Source organism: Melozone crissalis, unplaced genomic scaffold (genome assembly GCF_028551555.1).
Source record: "Melozone crissalis strain CALT ecotype California unplaced genomic scaffold, PUWL_Pcris_2 ptg000020l_1, whole genome shotgun sequence".
In the NCBI taxonomy this organism is placed as follows: domain Eukaryota; kingdom Metazoa; phylum Chordata; class Aves; order Passeriformes; family Passerellidae; genus Melozone; species Melozone crissalis.
In genome coordinates, this window is record NW_026535798.1 from 285,688 (window position 1) to 299,186 (window position 13,499).

The 13,499-nt window shown below is 45.0% G+C and overlaps 1 protein-coding gene and 1 pseudogene across 1 annotated transcript in view; one reads left to right on the top strand and one right to left on the bottom strand.

Moving 5' to 3' along the window:
* LOC128937652 (mastermind-like protein 3) overlaps positions 1-11,462 on the bottom strand; it is a 29,115-nt gene extending 17,653 nt beyond the window's left edge. The window contains exons 1-2 of the mRNA XM_054277448.1: positions 11,445-11,462; positions 1,288-2,760 (exon numbers count right to left, since the gene is read on the bottom strand). Of these exons, the coding sequence (XP_054133423.1) occupies positions 1,288-2,760; positions 11,445-11,462 (1,491 nt within the window). The remainder of the gene's footprint in view (positions 1-1,287; positions 2,761-11,444) is intronic.
* Positions 11,463-11,837: 375 nt separating this feature from the next.
* LOC128937653 (CUB and sushi domain-containing protein 2-like) overlaps positions 11,838-13,499 on the top strand; it is a 137,811-nt pseudogene continuing 136,149 nt past the window's right edge.

Consider the following 13,499-nt stretch of genomic DNA (forward strand, 5'->3'; position numbering starts at 1 on the left):
GAGGCAGATGAACATTTCTTTTTGTTTTGCAGTTAACTTTAAATAATATGTGATGTGGTCTGACCTGGTAAAGCTCCTACTTCTCCTTATTGGTTGATCCCCAAACTCCATAAGCTGAAGGAATAACAAAATTTGCTGTATTTCTACATGCATTACAGTGTGAGTCACAGCTAAACCATGCTCAGAATGAAGTATTCCCTGTAGGTGGTGTGTAAACAGCTAATTTGGTGAAAAGATGTTATGCTAAAATGATCAACCATCAATTCTATGAGTGTATTGTACACTATTGGTGTATATCAGATTTCTTGACCTGTTTTGGTGGCACATAACTTCTGCAAAGACATCACTTTGAGAATTGATTATTAACTTTAATCCATTTTAAAACTCTCAATACAACATTTAGAAAATTTGTTCTTGAACCTTTCCATGGGCAGATCTTTACAGGGGCTGCACAGCTAGGAACACCCTGCTGACCGAGGAGGTGATAGGGCATTGATATAAGCAATATTCCAACTGGTTATTAACTCATTACAAAGTATTCCCCACGCCTGGCAACTGCTGCACCAGAGCTTAGCATGGAATACACGAGACAGTGATGCCAGGGCTCTGAAGCCAACATGGCTTTAGCCTCTTGCTGAAAGACAAAATACTTGGGGTTGCTAACGACTACTTGAAAGTCCCAGAATAAACCATCTCATCATCATGGCCCAAGCACCACTAAAAGCATTCTGTTGTTCTTACTTTTTCCAGTTAAAACCAAAAGCACTCAGAACCCAAAATATTTTTCCTTTGCTCCCAGAGCCAAAATGCCAAAAATGCTGTTTAGAGGTAGCTTGATCTCTACCCCAAGAAGAAGGGACCAGCTGCTCCATCTTTTTTTCACAATGCTCGCTACACTGTGGTGAACTAAGCCATGCAGTGGTTTGGGATCCACAACCACCAAGTCTTGCATTACAAAAAAAAGGAAATAAACCCTCCAAGGAAGAATGACTTCTAACTCAAAATTTCCCAGAGTGGCCCCAAGCACTCATCAGAAGAGACACAGGGAGAGAGCACTGAATTAACAACTGAAGCATAGTGCAACATAATTTCAGTTCTTAAAATAATCAGGCTGCAATACCACATGAAAAATCCAAGAAGCATCTGCAATGACATTCCATATTTTCCAGGAGAAAGAGGAGACAAATGGAGGAGACTGCACAAAGAGGTGTCAGACTCTGTATTAGCAACACAAGAGGCCCACTGTACAAAGCCCTTGTATCAGCCTCTGGTTGCGCACTCACTTACCTGACCAAGGGCAGGGAGTGCTGCATATCCCACGGGCTGATTTATCATTCCTTTCTGCTTCATGATGAGCATGCGTTTCTGCTCCTCGCTCAGGTGTGCCACGTGGGCTGGCACCTGGGCCTGCTGGGCCTGCTGCTGCTGCTGGATGTAGGGCACCATGGTGTTCTTCCCGGGGTTTGCCATTGCCGGGGCCATCATCTGACCCAGCTCAGTGCTGAAATGGGTCAGAGGTTTGGTGTTGCCATAAGAAAGCAGATTGGGCTGCTTGCCCAAGGAGTTTGTGACCAAATTATTTGGCTGCTGACTGATCATGTTCATATGATTTTGAGGGAGGTAGTTATTGATTGTGGTCTTCTGGGGGTTGTTTGCCATAGGAGGCACTACAGGGTTTTGGTTGTTAAAGGCTTGAGAATACATCATTGGGCTATTTGGTTTGTCTGCACTGAAGGGTGCTCCGTAGGGACTGGATGGAGGCCCCCCTGGTGACCAGCTTGAGGGCTGATTTGGGTGCTGCTGCTTCTGCTGCATGAGCTTGGCCCTTTGCTGCTGCTGGGCTGCCATCTGCTTGAGCTGCTCGGCTGGGGACAGGTCAGCGCTGGGGCCAGGCCCTGAGCCCGCCACGGCCGAGGCCGCGCTCATCAGGAAGCCATTCCCGGAGCGCCCCTGCGTTTGTCCGGGAGTGTGGGCCTGGCCGGGGGTCTGAGGGGACTGCACCACACAATTTGCTGGAGAGCCAGCAGGGACTGGGGCCAGCGGCGCGCTGGATGCTGAGGCAACGCTGGAGCCTGAGGAGATGTTGGAAAATGGAGGACCGGAAGAAGATGGTCTGACCTGGGGAGATCCCAATGGGACATGAGTGAATGGAGAATGGGATGGATCACTTTTCACGCTCGCGCTCTCCTGAGTCTCTGTGGCAGGCCTGGGATATTCAGGCTCCTTCTTCTCTTCAAAGTCTTCATTGAACAAATCCTGTATATCATCTTCTGGGACGGTGTTCGCCAGCTCGTCTATGAGCTCCTGCCACTCCTGATCATTTAGGTTAATGTCTGAGAAGAGCTTGTTCTGATTGGAAAGAGATGTTTCAGAAGTGTCTATGCAGTTGGAGTCATCCAGGGGCTCTTGCTTTAGCTCCTTGTTGTGCAGGATGTTAAAACCATCATCCAGCTCGCTGCAGCCGTTAACAGGGAGCTTTATCTCAGAAAGCCCACCGTTTTCACCCAAGTCTTCCAGACTACTCCTGTGAGTTCCACTGTTCTGCAGGAGCACAGGAGCTTTCATGTCAAGCTGGTGAAGAGGAGAAACAGCAGGCAAAGGCAGATTAATGGGCAAGCTGTTGATTGCCTCAATGCCTGGCCCATCCTTGCGTGTCCGCTTGCTGGTTGGAGAAAAGCCCCCATCGCAAACTCCATTCTGCTGCTCTCCATTGAGAGGTGAACGTGCGCCTTCCAACTTCCTTTTGACTGTCTCTTGAAGCTTAAAGAAAACAAGAGGAAAGGAAAAAATTAACCATTTGCAGACGCAAAAGAAGTGCTCATGGGCACTGTGACAAGAGGCTCCTCATCAAGCCAGTGACAATAAGTTTCAAAACTGGTTAGGAGGTTTCTCTGATTTCATTCTTATGCCTCGATCACTTTGAAAACACAGTCTAAAAACCCCCCAACAACCAAACACTTCCCACTGTCCCAAACCAAACCTTCCTTTGACTAGGAAAGCAGAACTGTAAAATATGTCTGTGCTTTCCAAGCTGAATCTGTGCTAGCTTCCAAGAAATTTAGGGAGCAAGTTGACTAATTTGACATTTTAGTGCCTAATACAGGGATAAGATTTAAACAGTGTGCCTAACACAGTGAGGAGTCTTAAAATGGAATTTTAAAAAAGAGAAAAAAGGAATCACTAAAACTTACTAGTCACTCCAAATTTTTTTGTTGTTGTTGGAAGTTTCTAGAAGCTTCTTAAAAAAGTAACTGCAATATAATTGATTGACTACTTATATTGAAATGTGTTGTTGACAAAAAAAAAATTGCATAGTTTCATTTGCTTAGCCCTATGTTCTTGGCTAACACATTGAGAATCACTTTTAAGGGAGAAAAAAAAAATCCACCCTAGAAAACAGAAGGTGCTTTGCATAACTTTAACTCAATCAAATAATGAAAAAAAAAAAAGGAATCAACTATGTGACTATGTGCTAAGGGCTAACATAAAACATAAATAGCTAACAGAAATAATGGCCAGGCAAGTCTACAGAAAAGCAAATAAATTGGAATATAGGAATTTTATAAAAAAATAGTGTATTAACATCAGTTTTGAATCTGGTTGTAGAAGCATAGCAAAGAACTGCAGCAAGCAGCAGTCCTCCCCACTCACACCCAAGCAGAGTCCTTTACTTATGTACCAGGCTAAAAAAGCGTCTCTCTTCACTAAGGCAAAAAACAATAGTGGGGAGGGGAGGAAGCAAAGAGGTCACAGCTCCAGCAAACGCCTTCAGGACACGCTTGCATCCTTGATACTAGAACAATAGAAGACAAAATACTGAAAGATTTTATCAGTTTTTAAAGTATTCTTACTGGTAGGAAAGTCCCAGATATGCAACTCCCACCCCTTCCCTAACCTAGAGGTCCTCAACCTTCTTTCTTCTCATAATCCAGATCTCATTTATTTCTCCCCTCCCAGAGGGCTGGTCCCCCTTTCATCCCATGCATAAGATGGGCAAGCAAACCCGTATCTTGCCCGGGTTCTGGGAAGGCTGTGCCCTTCTCTTGCCCCTCTTTCATCACACAGTGCAGAGGGATGTGGCCAGCACAGGCATTGCTGCAGCCACAGCTCAGCGTGCATGGGACACCAAGCTACTGTGAGGCTGCTCTTTTGCAGAGAGCCAGGCAGAAAGACAGTGCCATGAGCCTAAGCAGACCATCAACTCCTTGATTTTCACTGGAGCAGATCAGCTTTTTAATGTGGGAAGTCACTGTTGGCATAAGTGGCCAAGACTTTACTGCCTGTTCCACCCTGCACAAAGCCAGTGTGTGCCAAGCCTCCTGCAGGCAGAAATTCCTCCCCTTTGTGCTTCTGTGGTGCCACACAGACCAGCTGCCCTGTAACCACAGCCTCTGCCCCATGGCTGGGCTCCCCTCTCCAGTGTCTGGTCTCAAAACCCTGAATTTGGAGAGGTGTGGATGCTCATCTTGGAGATGAGAAGGTTCTGGGCAGACCTTTATAGCACCTTCCAGCACCCAGAGGGCCTACAAGAGAGCTGGAGAAGGACTTCTACAAGTGACAGGACAAGTTTGAAATGGATTCAAACTGACAGAAGGTGGGTTTAGGTTAGATATTAGTAAGAAATTCTTCCCGGTGAGGATGGTGAGGTGTTGGCACAGGTTGGTCAGTTGATGTAATGGGTTAAAATAGCATATTTATGTAAATGTAAAAATAGTATACTTAAATACTGCCCTTAATGGGCCCCTCCCACAATTTACAGCTGAAATCACCCATTTCAGCTCCTAAGCCATCACACTGCAAAGTCCCTATTGCCACAGCAGAAAAACTGCATTCCCCCAACAGCAAGTGACTCAAGAGTGAGCCCAATGGGAATGCTCAGGCAAAACCAGGATTTGAAGAAATGTTCAAAATGTGTCATGGCCCTTTACCCCAACTTCATATTGATCAGTGCTGGGATAAAGTAAGAACAGGACATGGTGGCAGGCTTCTCATCATGAAGTAAAGTTCTATAAGGAAAATATGGGGGAAAAAATTCCCTAATGACAAGGCAGGGACCAGTGAGAGTGATTATCTCCTGAGGAATACAAGTGAACTGACTCCATACATTTTGCAAGTTTGAATGAATACTCTACAAAAATATTGGTGAGAGTGATATGCTTTAACATGGTTTCACACTTCCAGGTTTTAAAACATTTACCATTTTATCCTGAATCTATCACCTTATTTGTATATGAATATACAAATTCAAAAGAATTTTCCAAAAAAATCAAAACTATCTAGTGGAAAATAACCAAATAACCAGCCCTAAAAATATCAGTTCCTAAAGTTTCATCATGTGCTGGAACTTGTATGTCCCCCTGTACAAATAGACAGTGACTTTAGCCCAGTATATAAATATTCATAATCATGTTATTATGCATTACAACAAAAAGCAGCTTGACATGAAAACTATTTTCTATGAAATATGAAACATACAGAAGTCGTGCTTTTTTGTAAAAAGAAATTAAATTAAATCTATTCTAATTTTGTTTATCCACATCGTTCTCCTTCAGAAGCTTTTGGATTTGGGGGGGCTAACAGGCACTAATATTTTTGTCTTCTTTGTTTGCTCATTGAAAAACTGTAGGTAGACAAAGACTTAATGTGAAAGGTTTGTTAGAAGGCAACATGCTGGGGAAGCCTCTTGATTCCAGCATTTTGGGGGAGTTGGGAGCCATGACAATAAATGTATCTCCTTTTTTTTGAGGTACAATGCAGAAATACTCTTATCAAATGATTTTAATGAAATATTTCCTTTTCATATCTTGATTTAATTCCCAATCACCATATGAACTCTTGAATGGTTTGGATATCCTACACTGAGCATATACTGGCAAACAGTTTACCACAATCAGGATTCCAGAGTGTCTTAGACTAAAACCCCAGCACTTCCCCTTCCCTCTATAAACACAATCCCTGAAGTAAAATAGTACCTTTTAAAGTACCCTCTCTCTCCTTCTCAGTACAAGCACACAGTTTGTGCATGTTTTATGGCATGCATTGTGAAGATATTAGCAGGAGCTGAGAGATTTAGGTCTCGGAACAGAAGATTGTTGACACATAGAATAAAAACAAAAGGAAAATATCAAAATCAAAGGAAAATATTGAAATAAAACAACCCCCTTTCAGCTTCACAAACTTTTAGCTTTATTCACACAAAATACTTGGCTGATGAATCTTCATTTCACTGCTGTTTTCTACCCCAAAGCACAAGAGGGGGAAGCAGGACTATCAGTTCTTTATAAGCCTTTGAAAAAACTCTAGTCGCAGACTGAGAAAAGGTCAGATTTTGGCAGGTTGACTTTTTAAATGGCTCTCGGTTGGAGGAGAGGCAGGGGCACAGAAACACAAACACACACCGAGCTGAAGGGTTGGGATGCAGCCCATCCTGAAACCCTGGCCAGCGCTGCTCGGACAGGCCGTGGCAGAGCCAGCAGATGCACGGCAGTGTGGGGAGGCTGTGGCAGGGCTTTCATCAGTGAGGAGAGGCTGCTGCGCTTCATCTCCCCAGCAGCAATCCATCTCTCAAAAGGAACGAGACAGAGGTGCAGTTGTTATAGCAACAGCCGGGCCCATCCTCCACCAGGAGCTGCCTTGGTGGGCGGCTGCTCCAGCCCCAGCGCACGGCAGGGACTGAGGCTGTGGCACCAGAACATCCTTTCATTGCTCCTCAAAGAACAGCACAAAAACCAGGGCGAGGCGGGGAGCCGAGAGGATAAATTCTCTCTATGCCCTGTTCACAGGGTCTGACACAGGTCCACTGCTCCTCTGAGCCCCCAGAGCAGGAGGCTGATGTCACTTTGTCACGTGTTTTTGTGTACCAGCTGCATGCAGCCACTGACTTTCCTCTGCCTAGGGCAGCTCCAGCAGCTTCAATACAAGACAAAGGCAGCAATTCTGAGAGGTTTGGTGCACTTGGCTTCCCAGCTCTGCTGGAATGTGCCCTGCTCTGGAGTTATCTTTGGGCTTTGGCTAGTTTCTCTGCTTTCCCACCAGGAGCAAAGTCCATCTCACTCAGAGGATATGCATGGTTACAAAAAACAGGGCTTATTATCTTCTCCACATGCTCTTCTGAGACTCTTTCTGTTAAAAATTGATCATTTCAGTTCTTCATGTTGAATCAGTCTGGCCCACCAGTCACCATGACCTTCAGTTCCTTTCCATGAAATGAATTTAAGTCTTGGGTCTTCCTCTAGGGTTTCTACTCTCCCTCCCAACAGTGTGACCATGTTCACAGGGGTCTTAGGATGAGGGAAGAGATGAGGATCTGACTCCATGTTTCAGAAGGCTGATTTATTATTTTATTATATATATTACATTAAAACTATACTTAAAGAATAGAAGAAAGGATTTCATCAGAAGGCTGGCTAAGAATAGAATAGGAAAGAATGATAGCAAAGGTTTGTGACTCGGCTCTCTGTCCAAGCCAGCTGACTGTGACTGGCCATTAATTACAAACATCCAACATGGGCCAATCACAGATGCACCTGTTGCATTCCATAGCAGCAGATAATGATTGTTTACATTTTGTTCCTGAGGCCTCTTGGCTTCTCAGGAGGAAAAATCCTAAGGAAAGAAATTTTCATAAAAGAGGTCTGCAACACACCAGTGTGTCTGTTCCTGAGTTTTCCCCCTCTTTCTTCTCCCTTCTTCTCCTAGAGCTTCTATAGAAAGATCTTGGTACTTCTTACCTCCAACAGGGAGTAGTTACCATGAGCTCTGCCAAACACCCCCCCCAATTCAGCAGTCTCCAGCCTGTACCCTAAAGACTGAGCAAAGTTTCCTACTTAACTTCTTGTGCTGTGCTTAAATCCTATCAACAATTCAGGAAGTGTCCCAGGGGTGGCTATGAAGTGACACTAAGCAAGTGGATTTGACATGACAGCATCTAAGATCAGTAAGGAATAATCAGCATTTCCATTTGCATGCCAGAAATTCAGCTTCAACCTTTGAAAGGATTTTTTGCATGCACCTCCTTGCTGTATCACCTCTGACACTGCCATTCAAAAGCCAATGTTGCCTGAGGTACAGCCACATCTTGTCACCAGTGTTTTAAGCCTACCAGCTCCACAGCAGCTTCCCAATGACACTTGCAGTGTCCTGCAGAGATCTGTCTCATTTAATCCTGCTTTGGCCCAATGGGGTAAACACTGGCAAAGCAGTGACCTCATTGCAGTGCCAGCACTGCTCCATTTGTGCAAGTCTCAGGAAGGTGTAAGAGCCTATAAGCTGAACTACTGAGCTGGCAGTACCTATTGCTGCCTCTCTCACCCAGCAGCTGCGATCTGCTCTCTCCGAAACTGTCCTTGCAGATGGCACGAGCTGCATTTTCAGGGTGTGTTATGAGAATTTAGTCAGGCAGCCTCCAATTGACGTGTCTGGGAGTTGTTCTGATAAGTCTTCACCCTTTCCAATCTGCTTCGTATCTGGACAGAAGAGAGGGTAATGATAAAAAGCACTCTGGAGATTATTAAAGCTGTGCCTCCCAAATTACCACAAATCAGGATTGAAAAGAAATGCAGGAACCTCTTGTGTTTTAAACTAAGAAGAAGCAAAACAGCACACCTGGTGCTGTTGCACGTGCACCACAGCTACTCAGCAGCTCTTTAAACTGTGTATGTGACACTGGAATGGTTTCCTGGGAAAAATCTTGTCCCAGTCCATCCTTGCACGAGCACAAGTTGTAGCAGGCTAGTGAATATGTTGATGGCATCCTGGCTGCCTAGCAAAGGGGTATGTTGGACATGAAAGCATTCCTGTCCTCTGCAAAGGAGGAGCAGCTCTGTGACACAGGCTCTGCTCTCCTTGTCATTAAGGCACCAGTAGCATGTGAGCTCTATTCCTGACTTCAGAACTGACAGACCAAAACCTTGTCTGACTGATGTAAGGGAAAAGCCCTTCCTATGCTTGGGGCAGGCAAATTATCTTCCAGCTGCTTGCAAAATACTGCCCTGGCACAACCTACATACATAATATATTACTGCAGACTATCCTCAGAGAAACTCTGAAGGAAGAACCAGAAGAGATGGTGAAGGCATGACAGAAATCCCCTGATGGCACCACAGATTGCCATGGACTGTGAGTTCCTACTGGATCTCTGTTACTACCGAAGCCTGTCTAGTGCATGATCTCTAGCAGAGAGACCAGGCGGACAGAAGGCTGAAAGCAGAAATGGCACAGTTGTCTTCCTGCACATTCACATCCCTGGTGTTAACTCCCAACACACATCACCTCGTGGCAACAGAGCTACGTGTTCCATAGGTGCATGAGGCAGCACCTTCCAGTTCCTCAAATCAGTGTGGGCTAAGTCATTCCAGGCATTCTTCCACATGGCTAAGTTCAAGTTCATGCTTTCTGAAGCAAAGTGTTTCATACAACTGGAAAAGGAAGGAAATGAGAGCCACATGGTCTACACACTGTACCTGTTCAAGCCCACAGATTTTAGTCACCCTCTTGAGGTAACACCATAAATGAGGCTTCCACTTGAAAATAATTTAAATATCAAATTAACAGATTTCCACAACTAACACATTAAAAGAAAAATCTTGTGAATAGGTCATACTGTGCTGCAAACAAAATGGTAAATTTAGCCTCCTTTTTCCCATCTGTTCCCTGAACAGGCAGCTTGGCCGAGGACATAAGTCAGCTGAAGATTTCCCTGCAAGGACAAATACCTTTAAAGGAGTGCAGGTTATCTAAGTACAGATTGAACAATTAATGATACAGTAAGAATTGCAAAGCAGACCCAAGATATTTCACCTGAAATAGCAGGATTTGAGATGGAATTCCTGCCTTCAGTCGTGCCTTTGACTCCTGCACGGGGTTTGCAGCATCCACACCAGGAATTCTCATCGTATTTGGGTCCATTTAAGAAGAACTAATGGCCAAATTGCTGATAATCGAATTTCAGGGTGCTCCAAATCTGTGTGCAAACATCTCCTCCTGCTGCTCCAGTGCTTCTGCCTCACTTTGTGACACTTTATTGATTTTTTTTCCCCCTTCCTTTTCTTCCTCTCTGCGTGGAAACAAATTAAAGCAGGAATTGGGATTGTAAATAGATAATGGGACGTGAATGCAGAGTAATCAGTGCCAGCCATGTACAGCCATACTAATTGTGCCAGGGGAGGGAAAGGGATAAATATTTCATGCCTGGATTCAGTGGGAAGTGAGAGAGCAAGGAAAGAAATAAAAAAGAGTTGAGAAGGCCTCACTTCAGTGCTTTTTCTTCAAAAAGAGTTTTGATGGCATTAACCCCTCCTTGTTTTGAATTAAGGAATTTTGTTTAATGTGGAGGATTTGGTGTCACACAAGGGAAAAACATCTCAGGTTTGGGATGAATCCACCCTTCAAGGATGTGCTGATCAAAACCAAATCCAGGGATGTGGGACAGGAGAAGTTGAGCCTCATTCAGGCAGCTTTGCTTCATTCTTGTCTGGTTTTTATCTCAGGCACTTGAATTACAGCTGTGAAAGGGAAATTTGGCTCTGCATAGCTAAAGATTATTCCTGAGGGGTTTGCTGCTGCAGAATAAACAATGAAATGGCCCTTGAGGGGTGAAAACATTGAATTTAAGGGTGTTGTCATAAAAACCAGCCAGGAGAACTTACTCAGGATGGGTTTGGGGCATCCCATGTTTGATCTCAGCCCCAAATCTGGGTTTGGGGCATCCCTTGTTTGATCTCAGCCCCAAATCTGTTTGTTTGAACTCAATCTTTGAGAAAGTTTCCAATTCAGTGGGTTCAGCTGCCTTGGAGTTCCCCAAGGATGGCAAAAAGCCACAGAGGATCCATTTCTGCTCCACCTCATCCTCCTGAAAGAGCTGGGAACAGGGATGGAGAGAATCCATGGAGAAATGATTGGGAACAACCTTAAATCCCAGTTTTAAATCATCCCAGAGCACTTCAGGATCCAGGCACGGGATAATCCAGGGTTTGGATTGTACTGTAGGTGGCAGAGATGCTTTAGTTATGCACTAATCACCCTGCCAGCTCATTAAGGGACTGGGAGCGCAGGGATGCCATTAATTAACGCTGCCAATTCCAGCCTGAGGTCACCTCTGGATGGGCTGGGTGGCTGAAGGGCTCTTCAGGTGCTCCATGGGCTGCCAGGTCTGCTGCTAAATAATGTTTAATAATCAAATCTGAAATATCTTCCGGATGGAACAGATTCCCAGGATCCTTTTGCCTTTGTTAAAAAAGCAGGGGGTGTTGGGATGTCAAAAAAGAATGTTGGAATGGTAAAAATGGGGTGTTGAAATGGCAATAAAAGGTGTTGGATGCCACTGAAAGGTGTTGGAATGCCAATAATGGGTGTTGAAATTGCACTAATTTTTAAATAAGTGATAATTAGGGATTAAAATGATTAACTTTCATTAGCAGGAACACAGAGAGCATTGGTGTCCTCACCATGGTGAATGTCACCATTGTGGACCTCAGTCTCAGTCTGAAGTGTTGTTCCAGTCTAAAACTTGGTTTGGGACAAAACTCAGCCAGGAATTGTGATCTGGAGTTAAAAATGAAGCAAACAACATCATGTTTTAAAAGGAAATAAAATTATGAACAAATATGAAGGGCTGCTGCTGGGTTCTGGAGTTGTTCATTTGTGATCCTGGCTGGAATCTTCCTCAGGTTGGGATTGGTCATAAATAAAATAAAAAATAAGGATGTTCTTGCCATCCTTTCCCTTCCTGAGTTAAAATAAACAAGATTTTGGAGTGGGGTTAACCAAATGTGAAGAGATGAGCTTGGGAATGTTCTGTGCCTTAGGAAAAAGGACTGGGAACCTCTGTAATGACAAACATGGAGCCCTCAGCAGGGATTCCCATCAGGAATATGGGGCTGGAGGTAGCCCTGGAGTGGGGAGGGGGCTCTCCTTGGCTGTGTGGTACCCACAGAGGAGTTCCCAAAGTCCTGGGGGAGGATGATTGGCCTGGAGAGGGGGATTTGGGGTGTCCTGACGTGGTCCTGACGTGGCTGTGCTGCTTTGCTCTCTTGCAGGTTCACTGGGATGAATTTGCCTGCCCCTGTGATCAGCAGCAAAAATTGGCTGAGGCTGCACTTCACCTCTGATGGCAACCACAGGCAGAAGGGCTTCAGTGCCCAGTACCAAGGTAAGGAGGGAGAAATAAATGCCCTGGCCTGGCCTCACCCACCCCAGCCAGCCTCTTTCACCTATTCCACAATCATTCCAGTTTGATTTCCTCATTCCTCAATTTCACAAATCATTCCAGTTTGATTTCCTCATTCACCCATTTCACAACCATTCTGGTTTTATTTCCCCTTGTGGCCACCCTAGAAAACGACTCCAACTCTAATTAACTCTAATGGTTTATAAAAACATTGGTCTTGTAAGCCAAAGATTGAAGACTAGAGCTGTAAGGGGATAGAATATAAGAAAATAAAGATGGTGTAGAAAGAACATGGGTCTTTTAAGCCAAAGATTGAAGACTAAAGCTGTAAGAATATAAGAAAATAAAGATGGTGTAGAAAGTGATCTTGCCCCTAAGGAGTTGCAGCTGGGCCTAATTAGCAAAGATTAGGAACAGGCCCGACTTTAACAGGCCACAGCTGTAACTAATGAGGAGAAGAGTGCTATAAAAGAGTGGGTGGGTGGTTGAGAAGGGAATTGGGGTTAGTTGTCTGTTGTGGGAAGGAGAAAGAGTCACAGAGGAGCTCTGAGGAGATGTCCATGAGAAACACCAAGCAGGTATGGAACCTTTGTGATAGGAAGCAACAGCATGGAGCCCCTGTGATAAGGAGGCAACATAAACCCTTCTTAGAGGTTACCCCCCCCATCTCAGGAAGAAAGGGCTCAAATCTTCTTTTCCAGCTCCCAAAGCTGATTTTAGGCTAAACTTCTTCCTACCCCCTAAACAACCTGAATTGCCCCTTGAGGTAAGGGGCACACACCAGCTCCAACACCACAAACAAGCCAACAACGACCCTCAGCCTCCATTTTAGAGTAACCCCAGCCAGGAATCCCCAGCTGCCTCCCTGCATGGTCCTGCTGCTGTTATTTTCCAGCTGGAATTCCCCAAAGTGTGGTGTTCATAGAAAAACCCAGCCTGGTTTGGGTTGGGAGTGACCTTAAAGCCTATCCACTGACACGTCCACTGTCCCAGGGTTCTCCAGGTCCCCTCATGGCCTTGGACATTCCCAGGGATTCAGGAGCTTCTCTAGGAAATCCATCTCAGCCCCTCCTCACCTTCACAGGGCAGAATTCAGGATTGGGATAAAGATTTCAGGATGGGGATGTTCAGGTGCTGTTGAGGGACAGGAGATCCTTTGGCAGTGAAGATTCTGCTCCTGGTGGGACCAGAATGGATTGAGTGGATTCCTTGGAGGTGTTCTCACCACTCCTGTGGTGTTTTTGAAGGAGGTTGTGGGTGCAGGATCCATGAGAGGGGGAATGAAGTTGGGAAGAAGCAGGAATGGTTTGAGTCCCCTCAGGGAGCTCCGCAG